Genomic DNA, 16898 nt, shown 5'->3' with positions numbered 1-16898 from the left:
GATGTAACCAAGACAGACCCCCTCATTTAAATGGCTCGCTATGTTCCCAAGAAGGATTGTGGTATTGGTTCTAATTGCCGGTTCTTCATCCACCTGTGAATTGCATAAAGAATCAATAATCACACAAAATAAAATAGCAATGAGAGATCTCACCAGATTTATGCATAACATGTTATCCTAAAAATATTCAGAGTTAGAAAGACTAATTACATAATAAATGGAATTCAGTTCATAGAAAAAACATTTCAAATTACCTGCAATTTTGATAGATACTTCAACAAAGAGCCGGAAATAGTACGTTGAGACAACTGCAACCATGTAGGGAGAAATCAATTATTCAGTACTGGCCACAAGAGCATAATCATAACTGTAAAAAAGGAACCATACTACAGCAAGACAGAATTTAACAATTGAAATGACACTGGAACAAATTCTAATGAAAATTATTCGTCTGATAAGTGCCCAGAAATGCATGTTTTGCAAGCAAATTAGTTAGAAAAATGCTGCACAGGCTGAGCTATAAGGCGTACTCATCTCTCAATAAGCCCATACTTCAAAATTGGTGCAATTTTATGTTTTTATTTATTAGAAATACAAATCATTTGCATTGTTGTTTTAGCTCTCTGTATTTTAATTTCTAGTTTTCTAGGTTTAAATTGGAATATAACATCCCTCTGATATTGGAGCCTATGAAACGAGATAAGTTTTCTAGTGTTTTAAATACCTTATTAGGTTTCAATCTACCTCTTGGACTCCTTAGTTTAATTATATATGATTGTCTGCTTTAAAATTGTGGTCTCCAAAAATTCACACCTAGCTCTTCAATAACAGTTTAGGTTCCATGTTAAATTTTCAAAAGATAAATCGGATTGCACGTAAAACACTAGCTGGAGATTTCTCCCTTATTTTGTGAGTACTTTCTATTTTAGTACGGTCTCCCATAGGAGCAAACCCTATGATTAATTATACAACTCGGTGGCTAGAGATAACTTTTGATTAAGGCTAATCAAAAGGCAATAAGTGTTTAGCATATAATAACAATAATTTTGATTTAAGATTAAAAAAATACCGCCATTGGCTTAAAGCATACGACCCCAATCAAGATCTTATGAGTCCGTCATATCATATTGTCATGAACCATGGTCTAGTTAGTCACAGGAGGTAATTGACTCAACCTGACTAAATGATCTTTGTTAGAAACCATAATTTCATCGTTTAAGAGAACCTGGTAGGACTTGGTGACTGAATATCAGAGAGAGCAATTTTAAGTAGGACTTTGTGCCTTATTAAGTGTGCCTCATGATTCACAACTCAATTGAGCTAGTCACCAAGGAACATTCGAGCTATGGTAGGACTGTAATATAATAGTGCCATTTTGCAATGAAATCATCCAATCAAAGAGCCCTGATTGTAATCGTTATTTAATGTGTCATTTGATAGCAAATAACCTATTAGAAAAAATAAATCACATCCTAACAGGTGCGAAAACTTTTTTAGAGTGAGACTTGATCAGACATTGGCTCTACATGAACTTAGGTTAATCTTAAATTTATCACTTTCAAATGAAATATTATATCAGGATGATCGATTATTGCTTTAAGCTTTGAGGGGTTTTTTTTTTTCTTTTGAATATTTTTTACATTTTATGTTTTTTTTTTATTTTTTTCAAGAATTTATGCCTAAAATGATTTGCATTGGGGTTTTGGGCAATATTAAAAATAAAATCCCTTTCGGTTGAGATTTGTAGTCAATGCGACCATCATTAGCAGGATTTGGAGTATTTCTATTTGTATTTTGAAAAGTTGATTTTAAGAATCGACCACTCCGATTGAGATTTTATATCAACGCAACCATCATCGTGGGGATTCAGAGTATTTTTATTTGTATTTTGAATACTCAACTTTGATAATAAATTCATCCCTTCAAGATTTTATGTCAGCGTGGCCAACATCGAGGCATTTGATCGCTTTCATTTTGTTATATTGGACCTTGCTAATTCTATTCATTTGCTTGTAGAGGATCGAGTTGGTGATTAGCATTTGTTTTTGCATTTTGTAAACACAACATCATGGGTTTGTATTTTGAAAATAGACTTACTTTATTAAAAGTCCTTGACATCTATGCAAGATTTACGATTGGAAATTTTTATTTAGGAGGACTTGCGAAGTGAAAATAAAAATAAGATAGCCCCCATTTTATCAACATTGAGGTAATCGTTAGGATGCAGAAGTCATGTCAACTCTGATCTTAGATACACAAAGGATCAGATTTGAGAAGGACTTTCGACCCTATCCTATAAGTAGGGCAATACGCTTGAAATGTATGCATGCCATTTTCATGATCTAAATATTTGACAAAAAGATTTTAAGAGGTTTGAAATAAATTACACAATGTTAAAATAGTTGCAAGCTTCTCGAGACTGATCAAATTTGAGTTCCCTTTATTTCTCATCTACGCAGCATTATCAAATATTATATTTGAACGTTTAGCATAGTTGTTGAAGCACATAAACTTTTTGTGTTTGAATTTAAAAAAAAAAAGAATTTATGAATTTTAAAATGATTGCACATTTTTAAAGCATCTGAATGCATCTTGAAGTAGTTGCATAATTTTTGGTACAATTAAGTGGTGCACTTGCATACCTTTTCATGTATTTATATGAAGTATTTGCATGATTTTCAATGTAAAGCAATTGAGTTGAAAACTATCTCATGATGTCCATGACTTTAAAATATCTGAATTTTGTTATTTGCACGAATATTTACTCATTCTAATGTGTGCAATATTTCATTTTGAGATCTTAAAGACTATTTTTTATTCACTTGCACGTACCTATTGCGGATCCAATGCCCCATTTGTTATGAGATGGAATATTATCTCATTTTCCAACTGACAAAAATGTATTCATATAATTGTAATTTTGCATTGTGGGTCCCATGAAAAATCATTCCTCCTATAAATAAGAAGGGGCAACTTAGTTCATTGCATCATACCTCCATATTTTATCATCTATGCAAGCGTGTTCTAAGTGTGTTATGTTCGTGCTCCTAATTAGCTATTGAAGTTCATTTAAGTTAAATTGTATTTCCCTTGTGTGCTCCTAATTAGCTATTGGAGTTCATTTAAGTTCAATTGTATTTCCCTTGTGTCCACTTGCATTTAATATTGTCCTCATTTTGAACCTTTGTTCATATCTTACAATTTTTGCAATTTTAATCTTAGCTTAATTTCATTTGAATGTTGTAATTATGTCCAATGATTCTTTTGATGTTCTAGGTCGTGCAAAACTAACTTTTAGCAGTCTCACGACATCTCGCTCATATAAGGGGGCATTTATGAGTACTAGATATACTCATCGCGATTAAAAAGTGTGCATGGTTAGTATCACAGGCACCGCATCTGAGGGACTTCATACCCAACATGCTTGAAAAAACAAGCATGTGCTTTCATTACCTGTTCGAGGGAATATATAACCATAATGGAACATTGCGCATAAGTATTTAAGTAAAAATTTTCTTGTCGCACTGGAGCAACATGCACGATTACTTATTTTACATTTTAATCACCATGTTGTTCAGGGGTATTTAATTTTTGAAGCTTTTGTATTACACCTTGTGCGCGAGGTTGTCGATAATAATGAATCGATGAATTTGGCATGAAGGGAATACAATATTGTTTTAACTCATTTTTCTCTCTTTTTTTTGTTGAAAAAATATTTCTCTATTAAAAAAAAAAGATATGTAGAGGAAGGAAGAGACTAGGAGAGAGAGAGAGGGTGAGTGAAATTTACAGGAAGACAAGATGGGGCTGCAGTTTGGAGTTGTTGGCGAGATGTCGGGAGCTTGGTTTGAGCAGGTTGATAGTTGTTGAAGGGTCTTGGGTTAGGGTTTGTCGAAGAGGATGACACTTAACTAGAGATGAGTTAACAATGAGGTCAAGAGGTGGCGTTGAGTTGTTTAGGTTGTTTGAGCTAGAGAGCTTTGACTGGTGTGAGATTAAAAGGCTATAAGTGTAGCCTCAAGCAAGTTGGTGTTGGGTGGAGAATCTCAATAGCAACAGCAAAGTGATAAGCTGCTAGGTCAAAAGTGCGAGATCACCGTTAGTTGTGCTTAAGTGGTTATGAAGATGGAGTTAAGGTCGAAGAATTTGGACTAGAGGAGATGGGGTGTTTGTGGGGCATTGAAGGTGAGTAGTTAGCAATTTAGGTGATTAGTTGGCAATTTAGGTGAGTAGTGACAATTTAGGAGGTGTAGTGGGTGACGAGAAAGGGAATGAGAAACAATCTAGAGGAAGAATGTGAGATGGGGATTTAGCTAGTTCTGGAGTTTGCCAGCAAGTATCGAGAAGGAGGGGTGTTGCAATCTGTTGGACAAAGATATGGTAGAGGGTTTTGTTTGAGAGGTGGTTGCAAATGCTAACGAAGGAAGAGGAGATAGGATTTCATGAGAGAGCAAAGGCGTGCGGCTCTTGGCGTGCGAGTGAAAATCAAGAGAGGTAGAGGGAGAGAGTCACGATGTATATAGGATAACGAGAGGGTGTGGGATATACATGCAAAGGGAAAGTAAATGTGAGAATGAGAGTTTTTTGTTGATTTTTTATTTCATCCAATAATTGGAAAGGATGAAATGGTGGGAACAACACACGACTTGATAAGATGGGGGGTTGGCACGTACGAGAAAAAAAACGATGGTATTTCGAGGATGGGATCAATACAACAATTTAGATTTTATAGGCATCTTTTCCATGTAATTTTGACATTATAAACTTATCAGCGCAATATGCCATATGAAATTACCAACAATTTTGCATTATGAAGTTGCTTTTGTCGTTGGTCGTTTTCATTGGATAGCTAATTGGCAAAAAAATTGATTTTTCTTCTCCTCATCCCTCTTAATCATACCCTAAGGAAAAACTTCGATACTCTTCCTAATTATCTTGTACTTGTCCTCTAATAGGGACAGTAGATCTAGTCCCATGATGAATATTGATAGACTCCCATATGAGGCAGCTCATTGTTATGCCACCTCGACCTGCATAATCTCTTATTCGTCAATACAGTGTCGGACACGTGTCGGACACGGGCACGCGCCCGAGATGGCAAGGACACTTGTTAGACATGAGAATAGCTTGACAGATTAAAGAAAAAATTGAAAAGAACACACGTGTTCTGATATTTAATAATTAAATTTAAGTAAATTATAAACTACGCGTGTCCTGATATGTATATTTGATATCACGTATATGCCCTAGGTTTTCATTTTCACGCCCTCGTCTTCATTTACGGCGCGACCAGGCGAGCGACGAATCGAGGCGAGGCAAACTGAGGACGTCTTCTTCATCTTCCCCGTTCCTTTGTGTTCGACCAACCTCCATTCAGCATTTCTGCGTGCAGGTGAGCCAACCGAACATGATTTCAAGCCATTTAAGTTCGATTGAAGCAGTTTTCACCTCTTCTCTTCATTTCCATTTGGTCGTTCATCCTTTTTGAAGATATCTTTTTTTTTTTTTTAAGAGATTGTTGAGGGTTGCGTTAGGTCGTAGTGGGATAAAGGCTTGATGTTGTTGTTGTTGTTGTTGTAAGAGATTGTTGAGGCTTTGTTTGGATTGAAAGAATGGAAAGGAATCTAAATTAAAAAACAAATGATTGCTGATTGATTGGGAATCTATGGTGATCGATTTGAATTTCTTAAACTCCTTTTTTTAATTTCTTTTGACATAAATTCCCAATAGCCAAACACAACCTAAGAGTTTAGAAGGTTTTTTTTTTCAAGAAATATTATATACAAATTTGTTTAGATTTTTGTTTATAACTTAATTTTTATAAATATGGAATGATTAAATTCTTAGGATTTTTTTAGATTTGTATTTAAAATAGTTAAATTTTTGTTTAAAACTTAATTTTTATAAATAGAGAATGATTAGATATTATTTAGATTATTGAATTATTGAATGGATGAACTCTGAAGAATTCAACATCTTTCTTGTCTCTTTTCCTCATCATTGGGTTTTCTTTCATGTTCTCATTTATATCTTTCTTCATCCAACTGGGTGAAGCAAACATCTTGGTGCCAAAATGTGCTATGATGAATGAATAAACATCATATCTTTCTTTATAATGTTAAGTGGCATCAACATTATTGAGAAATTACATAATTGTCATGTATATAACTCTAATGGTTATAATAAAGCATATTATAATTGTGACTATCATTTTTTCATCACTTAGTTATAAATGAATCTATATGTTTGACAAGCTAAAATTAAGCTCAAACAATCATATGAAACCCTAGATTTATAATATTTGGCGTATTTTAAATGTCTTACAATATGTTACTCGATTTATTAAGACTTTATTTCTTCCATTTCACATGTGTCTTTAAAAGCAAAATGAGCTCTAGTGCTGGTGGGATTGGATTAGGCGAAAGGTTCAAAAGAGCCTTGTGTAGAAACTAATAAGCCCTTATGGAATTATGTTACAAAATTAGGAAAATTTTTTGGAGGAACTGTGTTATTCAAATACAATTATTGTGGTGTCACCTACAAAGGACCATATTCTAAGGCGAAAGCACATCTACTTAAGATTGGTGGCTATGAAATTAAAATGAGTCATAAGATTACTACCTCGCAATTGATAGAATTGAATAGACAGGTTGATGAAGCTGAATCCACGATCAAAAGGCACTTCCTAAAGAGATATCTTTGTCATCTACCCAAGCTTCATCCAACACTTCTTCCTCCTCCATTAGAGTTGATCATCTTAGTTCATTTATGAGTGAAGGATATGAATCAAAGAGAAAAAAATGAGTTGTCAGTAGTTTTCTAGAGAAAGCTTTTAACATGTAGATGCGAGAGCAACTTGATGGTGAAATTGCAAAGACGTTTTTTTCAGCGGAACTATCTTTCAACCTTACAAGGAATCCTTATTATAAGAATGCATTCACTTTTGCATGTAATAATAACGTTGCAGGTTATGTTCCACCTGGATATAATGCAATAAGATCAAAATCATTGGAGAGGGAATAGCAAATATTGAGACATTACTTGAACCAACAAAAAGAGTGTGGAAAGAAAAATGTGTCAGTTTGATGTGTCATTGTTGGAATGATCCTCAAAGAAAACCACTTATCAATTTTATGGTTGTTACAAAGAATTATCTAATGTTCATCAAAGCTGTGAATTGTGGAAGAGAATTTAAGGAAAAATATTTCATTTCCAATTTAATTAAAGAGGTGATAGTAATGATTAAGAAATCAAATATTGTGCAGGTTATCATTGATAATGCACTAGTATATAGAGCTGCATGATTGTTGATGGAGCAAATATATCCTCATATCTTCTAGACTCCATGTGTTGTGCACACTTTAAATCTTGCTTAAAAAAATATTTGTCCAGTCAAAAATATAGAGGCTAATCAAATCATCTATACTGAATGTCATTGGATAATAGTCGTTACAGGTGATGTTATTCTAATCTGAAATTTCATTATGAACCACTCAATGAGACTTTCAATCTTTCATGATTTCCCACATTTGAAAATATTAGTTATTATAGAAACTCATTTTGCCTCTATAATAATCATATTGAAAAGATTCAAACAAACAAAAAATGCTCTTCAATTTATGGTGATTAGTGAGAAGTGGTATTGCTATCGAGAAGATGACGTTGAGAAGGCAAGATACGTAAAAGAAAATGTCTTAGATAATTTGTGGTGAAATGATACATATTATATTTTAGCTTTTACTTATCAAATTTATGATATGTTGAGAGAGACTAACATAGATAAATCATGTCTACATTTGATTTATGAGATGTGAGACTCTATATTAGCAAAAGTGAAAGAAATTATATACATACATGAAAGAAAAACACATGATAAAGACTCAAATTTTTGGAGCGTTGTCTATACTATTCTTGAGGATAAGTGAAGCAAAAGTAACACACATCTTCATTATTTGGCTCATTCATTAAATCTAAGATAAATTTGAATATATCTTCTAAATTAGTTTTTAATTTGTTGGAAATGAATAAATAATTTTTCATTCTTTGTATTCTTTAAAGGTATTCAAGTAAAGAATAGTTTCAAGAAGACCCTCAACGTGTCTCGCCACAAAAAGATTTAGAATTTTCAAATATGAGAAAGATATGTTTGAAACGATATTTATCAAATAAGGAGAGAAGAAAAATTAATATTAAACTTGCAAAGTTCTTTGGATATTTAGAGAATTTTGATGATCAAGAATCTTTAGTTGATAGATGGATCCAAAGAAGTGGTGGTTGATTCATGGAGCTTCAGCACCGCTTATTCAAACAATAACAATAAAACTACTTGGTCAAGTTTCATTCTCGTATTATTGTGAGAGAAATTGTAGCACATACTCATTTATTCAATCGATGAAGAGGAATAAAATTACTCCACAACAGACTGAAGATTTTATTTAAGTGCATACAAATATTCATCTTCTATCAAGGAAGACCCCACTTTACATGGCAGGTGATAACAAGAAGTGGGATGCTGCTGGAGATGGGTTCGAGTCCCTTGATGATATGGGAATATTGGAGATTGCAAATCTTTCTATTGATGAACAAGAATTGAAAGCAATGATATTCAATGATGATGATATTAAAAACCAAAGACAAACCTCTGAAGCTAATCCTATCATTCCTTCCACTGAATAGTTGAAGCTAGATGCTGTATAAAATAATTTTTAGTTATATTTTTGTGGTTGTATAGAATATTTTGTACTAAATATTTATATATAAGCTAAACAAGTTATCATGACATTGATTTATTATTGTTTGTTATTTTTAATATGATGTTACCTTAATTTCTATATACTATATTCAAAAAATTATTATGTCGTATCCACGCCGCACCCATCCTATATTAAAAAAAAAGCCATGTCCCATGTCATGTCGATGTCGCCGTGTCCGTGTCCGTGCATCATAGTTCAAGATTATTAGGAAACTTAGTTAGCAATGCATATATACTTGAATTGCCTCATAACATATTTATTAGTCTTGTTTTTAATTTAGAGTTATCCAACCTAGCTCCAAGTTTGCAAAAAAAATTTCTGCAAGAGGAAATGAAACCTAATTGTAGATACATATTCAAACGATATTCTTTGAGGTGGAATCTATCATTTCAGTGGAGTCACCTACAGATGGAGGAGATTAGAGATATCTTATTAGGTGGAAGGATATGCCAACTAGTGAAGATACTTGGTTGACTATAAATGAATTGAAGCATCTTGCACCAGATATTTTGAATGATTTTATTAGCACTAACTCTTCAGAGAAGAGCTCTTTTGAGTCAGAGAAAATTGGTGTAGCACCAATACCGAAGACTGGACCAACTACCATGATGCAAACTAAGAGAGCCAAAAAGGAACGAGAAGGACCCATTACTAGGAGCCAAATAAAAAAAAAAACATAGAAGAATTTCTATGTTATTTTCATTTGTGGTGGATATTTCATTATAAATGTATCGTTATTGTATTGTAGTGACTTTAGAGTGCAATAGAGTGAATTTGAGTGCACCCAAGTATCTTTATGTGAGTGCAAAGGCTAGCCAAGTAAGTGTGCAAGTGTGAAAAGTGATTTATTCCACTTAGGGGTTGACCAAGGAAAAGGAGGGAGTAGTTATGGGTAGTTACATGGAGTGGCTGACCTCACTTTTCCCTCCTCCTTCCCTAGTTTGAATTCTATCATGTATGTGTATTTAAGACTTATTTTGCGAATAGAAAGGAAGTTGATTGTGTGAAGAAATTTTCTAATTGAAGAAGAATGCTTGGTGGCTTATTACATGGATATGGTTTGATAATCATGTCCTCCTACACTTGACTTTGGTGAGTCTTGTGTCTGATCCATGGTGAGTACTACTACTCAAACCTCTTTGAATTTTATGTGGAATGTTTAATTTTTCTTTTGTATTGATTTAGTAAATTTTTGCCAACCTTACTCTCTACAAAATGCCCTTTAAAAGTGGTCAGCCAAGGGTGACAGAATTTCGGACCTAGGTGGATTCTCTTGATCTTTTGGTGATCAAACCTTGCCTAAATCTCGTGAAAATTTCAGGAATTGATCTAAACACTTCATAGATCAATTTCTCATAGTTTTCTCTTTTGATTTCACTATTTTACGTTGGACAAAAATCCAAAAACCTAAAACCCTAATTTCTATTTTCACTTTTTTCTCTCTATCCGGTCACTTTTTAATTCTTAAAAATAATAAAAAACTCCAAAAACTTATAAAATTTGGTCGAAATCTTGCTGAAGATGTCCTCTAACATCTCCGAGTGAAATTTCTCAATTCCCCCAAATATTTTGAATTCTAGAACTGCTTTCCCAAAGTTTGTCAGTTTTGGACAGAAAAATCCTTGATTGAGCCTAAAGCCTACCAATGGGCCTCATCTACTTCAGATCAACACTTAACAATTTGCCAGAGGTTCCCACCACCACATCATAAAGGAATGTTAAAGGCATTCCAACTGACTTCTTGTCCAGGACAAAAGTTTGGGTTCGTAATCTGAACAAACAATGGAGTTCCGGCTGGAATCCTCTCAACAGGACCACGACAAGCTCAGACTGGATGTTAGGGACGGAAGCATCACCTGGCAACCCATTATTCATCTTTACCAATAAATTTGTTTAGTACATCATAAATCACGAGTGACCATCAATACCTCCTCATTTTAACTATCTGATTAAGAAGGCTATAAGTACCAACAAAGAATAAACTATATGTAAATTTGATAAAAACAAGTTTATTTCGAATATTGAACATGTTCAATCATGAGCATTAAATGGATGTCATATTCAAATTAATCAATCAGATTCTTTGAGAGTCATGATCTCTCTCAGTGAAAAAGCAAGAAAACTGGAGAAGGGAGCGAGATACGAGAAAAGAATATTCAACATCATAAATGGTCACATAAACCTACAAAGCTAAATGGGAAGGCGCTTGAATGTTTCATCTCGAGTTATCATAGTAGATGCATACTCTCTAGAAGATTCTACCACATAAAGTAAGAAAAAGGCTCAAGCTAAGACAAAATTCTCTGAGTTTCTTAGATGACATTGGACACTTAGGAAATTGCAAAAATACGGCTTTAATTGTACAAAGCACAACATCCTAATCCAAATTATCAAAGTTAATAAAGAGTCAAAGAAGACTCTGCAAAAAGGAAAATAAAATATCCAACTTCAGAGCACTAAATAATAATTTAAATCAAGTACCTTCGGCGCCAAAACAAGCATGGACTTGAGCGTCAATTCACGAAGGAATGCAGAACTATCCGAAAAACCAGTGGCAACATGAGGAAATATCTAGCAGAAAAATTTATAAAAGAGTAAATAATCAGATTTCCATTCAGTTGGTCTACAGTAATAGCAAAGTTCAAGTAGTAATAAATAAGAGTCCCTATTACAGATACATCTGTCCTCACATACTTGCTCATCAACAACTTGAGCTGTTAGTGATTCCCCAAACTGATCTATGTGCTGAAGAAGACTAACTCGGACAGCTCGGTCAGGTGAGGCAAATAGTTTAACAATACTCGGTAACACCTATATTGAAACTGACGTTTTTCAAATTTGGAAGATGATAAAATCCAATTACAAAACAATGTAACTTAGCAGAATTATTTGCAGAAGAAAAGTAAAACAATTTAGATGACCTTGACACTGAACTCATCTATTGAAAGCCATGAACCCATCTTCAATAGAGTCGTCAAGGCGGGGGCGGCAGCCGAACCAAATTCTAGAGCTGAAGCTAGCAATGGAAGTAGCTGAAACAAACAAAGACAAAGTTATGGATTTACAATAGTCTAATGTTAAGTGAAAATTAAAGGACGCTGGCGACCTTTTTAAGTACAATCTGGCGTGGGAGTTGTTCCACTAAATTAGGAAGTTTTCTAAAAAAGGTGTCTTTTTCTACACTGTCCTTCAAGTTTAGGATTTCCATGAACTGTATGGTTTCCACCAGTTTATTTTGAAAGTATTCTGCCAAATAAGAAAATATCCACAATAAATTTTCTCGCAAAGAAAAATAATAAAAGAATAATCGCCATCAATAGCAATATCATACTGGCAGGTCGAAGGTCACATATAAGTCAATGATGAAATCAGCTTCATCAAACTTGTTTAGCAAACAGAATATACAGAAAGAAAGATTCCATTGTTGTGAGCTACAAACAATATTAAAAGGATTCTACGTGCATAACAATAAATTAATAAGTTTACCACTGCTATCGATGAGCTTTGAGGGATTTAGTCTTCTTGATGGAGAGGAACTCAATAATCTCTGATAATCCGGTAGAAGGGACTAACAAAAATGAAAAAAAAGAAAGTTAAGTGTAAATGTAAAGAATAATCAGAGCCAGAAACTTAAAAACAAGAATTTTAATCATAAACAAACTTAAAGATGGCAGGATTCTTTTGCATCAGTGGTAAAAATACGACGATAAAGAAGTGAATACCCCAGCCTTAACACAAAAAGATGATACATATCATAAACAAACTAAAGGAAATAACCAACTATAGTTTCTAACCTTAGGAATAACAGAAATATTACGCAGTTCCCCAGTATTTGACAACTTCATACCAGAGAAGAGTTCATAAATCAGGCAGCCTGACAAAGTTGTAAGCACTAGAATCAGTCTTCATTACAACTAAACATAAGAAAGGCCCTTCAATTGGCATTGTATGACAAGTTAAATCACTAACTAAACATAAGTATAAGATAAATAAAAAAACCAAGTTAAATTCATAAGGAAAAAAAACTCAGATATCATCATTTGGAAAGCACAAATAAAGAACATAGAAGCATGAATGGCAAACTTCAAAGCAATCAAATGGACCACTACTCATCTATTGTGCTAGTAATTTTATCAAGCTTCTAAATGAAACTATTCACAACTAGATCTTGAAGGAAGAGTTTCCCAACAAAACACAAAAACACATTCTGAATTCACATTCAAGTTTATCATGATAAGATTAATGCACATGCATACTAAAGGACATATATACGTAATAATGATACTGTATATGCATCTGAATCTAGTTTAAACACAATAGCTTAGGCACATTTACGGGTATAAATGTAGCCACCAATGTTTAGAACATCATTGGGACATATAGAGAAGCAAGGAAAAATGTGCATCACAATTGATTGTGTGTTGGTTGGAATCAATTGTATATATATATATATAGAAAGAGAGAGAGAGAGAGAGAGAGAGAGAGAGAGAGAGACATGTAATAGAGAGGATGTTAAACTTATTGAAACAATCTGAAATTTAACAGTACATAACAAATTCACCTAGACCCCATGAATCAATTGCCCAGGGCGGAGATTTTCTTATTAAAACCCAATCTGAGTTTGCCAGCTCCATGGGCTTGTATTGCGAACCAACCAGCCATTCATATTGCTGCATCAAGTTAAATAAAGCATAAAATGAAATTTTGATTAAACCAAATAGGAGCAGTGTGACTTTCGAAAAAATAATATGAATACAAATTTCACATGAGAAGCATGCCTCCTCAAGAAAAATATCACTATATAGAGAAGCATGTCATTTTCTTGAGAAGTGCACTATATCGAGAAGCTTACAGTTGCTTTGAGAATCTTAACACAACTCTAAACACACAAATGTGTCAAGTAAAGTACATTGAAAGGTATGCAAATACACCAAAAAACATAGTTTATTGTATAGTTGCATCGAAAAGCATGCAGCCTATTGAAAACCGTGCAAATATTTTATACAAATGCACTGAAAAGTGTACAAGTACATCGTATACGCACATAGAAAAGCATGTAAGCGTGACTTGCAAATGCATCGAAAAAGTATGCATGACACATCTAACTGTTGAAGTCAAAAAAATTCTCACATGTGCTCTGATAAACATGCTAAATATTCAAGCATAAAGTCTAAGAAAGTTACGCGGGCTAAGAATAAGTTGAATTAAAAATTTTAGCAATTTTTAAAAAATTGCAATTGCTCTACAAAATCTAGAAATATTTTTAAATATGTAAACTCATTTTCTCAAAATTAAACTCAACTACATGTGCTCTAACTAAATACATCAAAATTCTAAATTTGAAGTGTGAGAATGCTAAGTAATTTAAAAATAAGGAATGAACTTCAAACCTTATTCATCTCAGAAATAAAAACGTAAATTTCATACAATGAGCTATAAACCTTATTCTTGCAAATGAATATATAATTGCAAAATTTAAAAAAATATTTGATTTTAAGTCTACATTAGACCTTCAAAATATTTTGCAAAGCAAATTTATTTAAAAATATAAACTTCATAAGTCGCCTTGCATATATGGGAGCTCATAATACAAATTTATGGACTCGATCCTCTACCGACAAGCACGCAAAGTTGGCAATATTCAAATAATAAATGAAATGGTTCGAATGCCTTGATGATGGCCATGTAATTGAAGAATATGAACCAGAGGGGATTATATATTTATATCTTTCAAAAATGCCATCAAATCCCAAAACCAATCATTATGGGGCCCGAATTCTAATAAAATTAAAATATAATATCTTAATAAAATTATGAATATAGAATATCTATGAGTAAAATTCATCCCACCAAAATTTAAAATGAAAATCCATTCACCCTCTAGAACCGTTTTTCGAGAGTGATAAACTTAAGAACAATGTCAACTCACAAAGAGCAAATGATTTGTCAAATATATCACTATGATTAATTTTCAAATAATTTCTTGTTAATAAGAACATAATGCACATCCTCTAAGTTGGTTTTTCCTCCAAACGGTACCACAAGTAAACGGTTATGATCGGGGCTCTTTGAATGCATGGTTCTACATAAAATGACACCATCAAATTAGCAAATGGCTAGAGCCCACAGGTTCCTCAATGGCTAAAAAAATTTGAGTAATGAATCATAGATAACTAGATAGGACATAACACCCTTTACTAGCTAACATTGACACAAACTTGTCCCTTTAGACAAACATTCACTTCAACTCTATAATGTATCATTAGAAGAAGCAACACATCCTGACAAAAATCATTCAGTCAAGTTGGGTCAATTGCCCTCTTCTGACAAAGTAGACAATAGACATTGACAACTTAGGACGATAAAATCATGGGATTTAGATCAAGTTTTTAATCATTCCCCAATCATCTGCTTCAAGTGCAATGTGATAAATTTCAAATCATATACCAAAAGTGATGCCATTATACGCTAAGCATTTAGCTTTTAACAACTAGTCTTAATCAAAAGTTCTCTCATCATTGGGAGGGATAATTAACTATAAGGATTTATGCCCATAAAATTTTTGAAACCTGATCATAAAGTCCTCCCAAAATTGGGACAAAATCTTTGGCAGTTTTTTATCTTCAAACTAATATGCCTTATGAAAATTTGGCTCAAAACACCAAAAATTATCTTAGCCGAATCAGGGTATAAATTTTCGGAGCCCAAAACACTACCCAATGCATGACGGAGGGTAGAAGACCCACAATCCTGACAAGTAGGTAAATTTGATTTGGACCCTGATGAGTAGATAAAATTAATTTGAAAGGAGTTAGGGGTTGTGAAGGAAATAAAAAAACCTATGGTAGTTTGGTAAGAATTTGTATATATATATATATATATATAAATTAAGATATCTCATAAAACACTCAATGTGAATGAATGGGGAATGGGGAATGGGGATTCATAAAACTAACTCCAAATAGTTGTCATAAGTCTTATCAATATGATGATATGAATGAACTATGGGCTTAATGAGTGTGCAGTTGGTGATGCTTCTTTTGCTGAATAAAAACAATATAAAATGTGTATAGTACAAGGTTTAGCTCTTTCATATGCGTGTCTCACTAAACTGATTCATATTATTTCATTTTTTTTTCTATTTAATGATATTAATCATACTTGGTAATGATAACAAAAAAACCATGCACCATGGTGTAAAGCATAGCAAGGCACACTTCTCTGCCTTCGGCGATGAGACCAAGGTGTGAAGGTGTTGCATGTTGTCCACACTTCACTTTTACCTTGGTATAAGGTGCATAGGACTCATAGTGCTATCCTCCATTTTTCATTTATTCATTTTTTACCTCCTATATTGCAGAAAGTTGAATGACTTGATTTTTATTTGGTCATGTCACGGTCTCCTTAAAGTGCTTGCCAACCATTGACATAAAATATATAAATATTTGTTTTGCGTCATTTTATCAAACTAAAACATAACTCATGATCGCCTTACAAATATTTGTTTTTGTACTACAATTAATTTTCATGCAGGCAAAACAATCTCCTATTCTTATTATGTGGCGTATTTCTTTATTTTATGATTTTTCTCTTGTCATTAATATTTCATTTCTTTGTTAAATGCTTTGTAATTCGTTAAATGAGCATGTGCCTTGCACCTGTTTTAAGGTTGCTAGAGACCTTGCAACATTGTTCAGGTTGCATGGTACCTTTGTGACGGCGCCATGCACCATTAAAATATCACTAATACGAAAATTGCTGATTTTTACAAAAGAACTGAAGCAGTTTGTCTATGAACAAAACGTAACTAAGCTTCTACATAATACTTGCAATACTTCGATTTATAAAAGGCAAACTAAAAAGTTGCTTGTTTTGGAAAAAATAGATGAATGAATCAAAATGACACTTATAAATGAAATAATAATATGCAGGCCTCAACATACAAGCATTAATCCATTAGGCGCTTCAACATTCCCATCAAATTCAGAAAGGACATCAAATGCATGAAGCTTCCAGTCCAATGTTTGAGTTACCACGATGCTGGTCAAGCACACATTTCCATGCACCTGAAATATGTTATTTCATCAGAGCAAATTAAGTCTTTTTAGCAAACAGTTACTTTTTCTATCGCAGTAGGCAATGCAG

General features: G+C 33.4%; 1 protein-coding gene across 2 annotated transcripts in view; it reads right to left on the bottom strand.

Annotated features, from left to right (window-relative positions):
• Positions 1 to 16898, bottom strand: part of LOC110104575 (probable inactive serine/threonine-protein kinase scy1) — a 55433-nt gene that overhangs the window by 23754 nt on the left and 14781 nt on the right. For both annotated transcript variants that reach the window (XM_020833747.2, XM_020833748.2), the window contains 10 exons: positions 16697 to 16819; positions 13315 to 13423; positions 12548 to 12627; positions 12240 to 12321; positions 11860 to 11999; positions 11675 to 11785; positions 11448 to 11564; positions 11235 to 11324; positions 255 to 308; positions 19 to 93 (listed from right to left, as the gene is read on the bottom strand). In XM_020833747.2, the coding sequence (XP_020689406.1) occupies positions 19 to 93; positions 255 to 308; positions 11235 to 11324; positions 11448 to 11564; positions 11675 to 11785; positions 11860 to 11999; positions 12240 to 12321; positions 12548 to 12627; positions 13315 to 13423; positions 16697 to 16819 (981 nt within the window). The remainder of the gene's footprint in view (positions 1 to 18; positions 94 to 254; positions 309 to 11234; positions 11325 to 11447; positions 11565 to 11674; positions 11786 to 11859; positions 12000 to 12239; positions 12322 to 12547; positions 12628 to 13314; positions 13424 to 16696; positions 16820 to 16898) is intronic.

The sequence above is a fragment of the Dendrobium catenatum genome, unplaced genomic scaffold (genome assembly GCF_001605985.2).
Source record: "Dendrobium catenatum unplaced genomic scaffold, ASM160598v2 fragScaff_scaffold_655, whole genome shotgun sequence".
Classification (NCBI taxonomy): domain Eukaryota; kingdom Viridiplantae; phylum Streptophyta; class Magnoliopsida; order Asparagales; family Orchidaceae; genus Dendrobium; species Dendrobium catenatum.
Note: the sequence above shows the minus strand (reverse complement) of the source record. Positions and strands in the feature narration are given on the sequence as shown.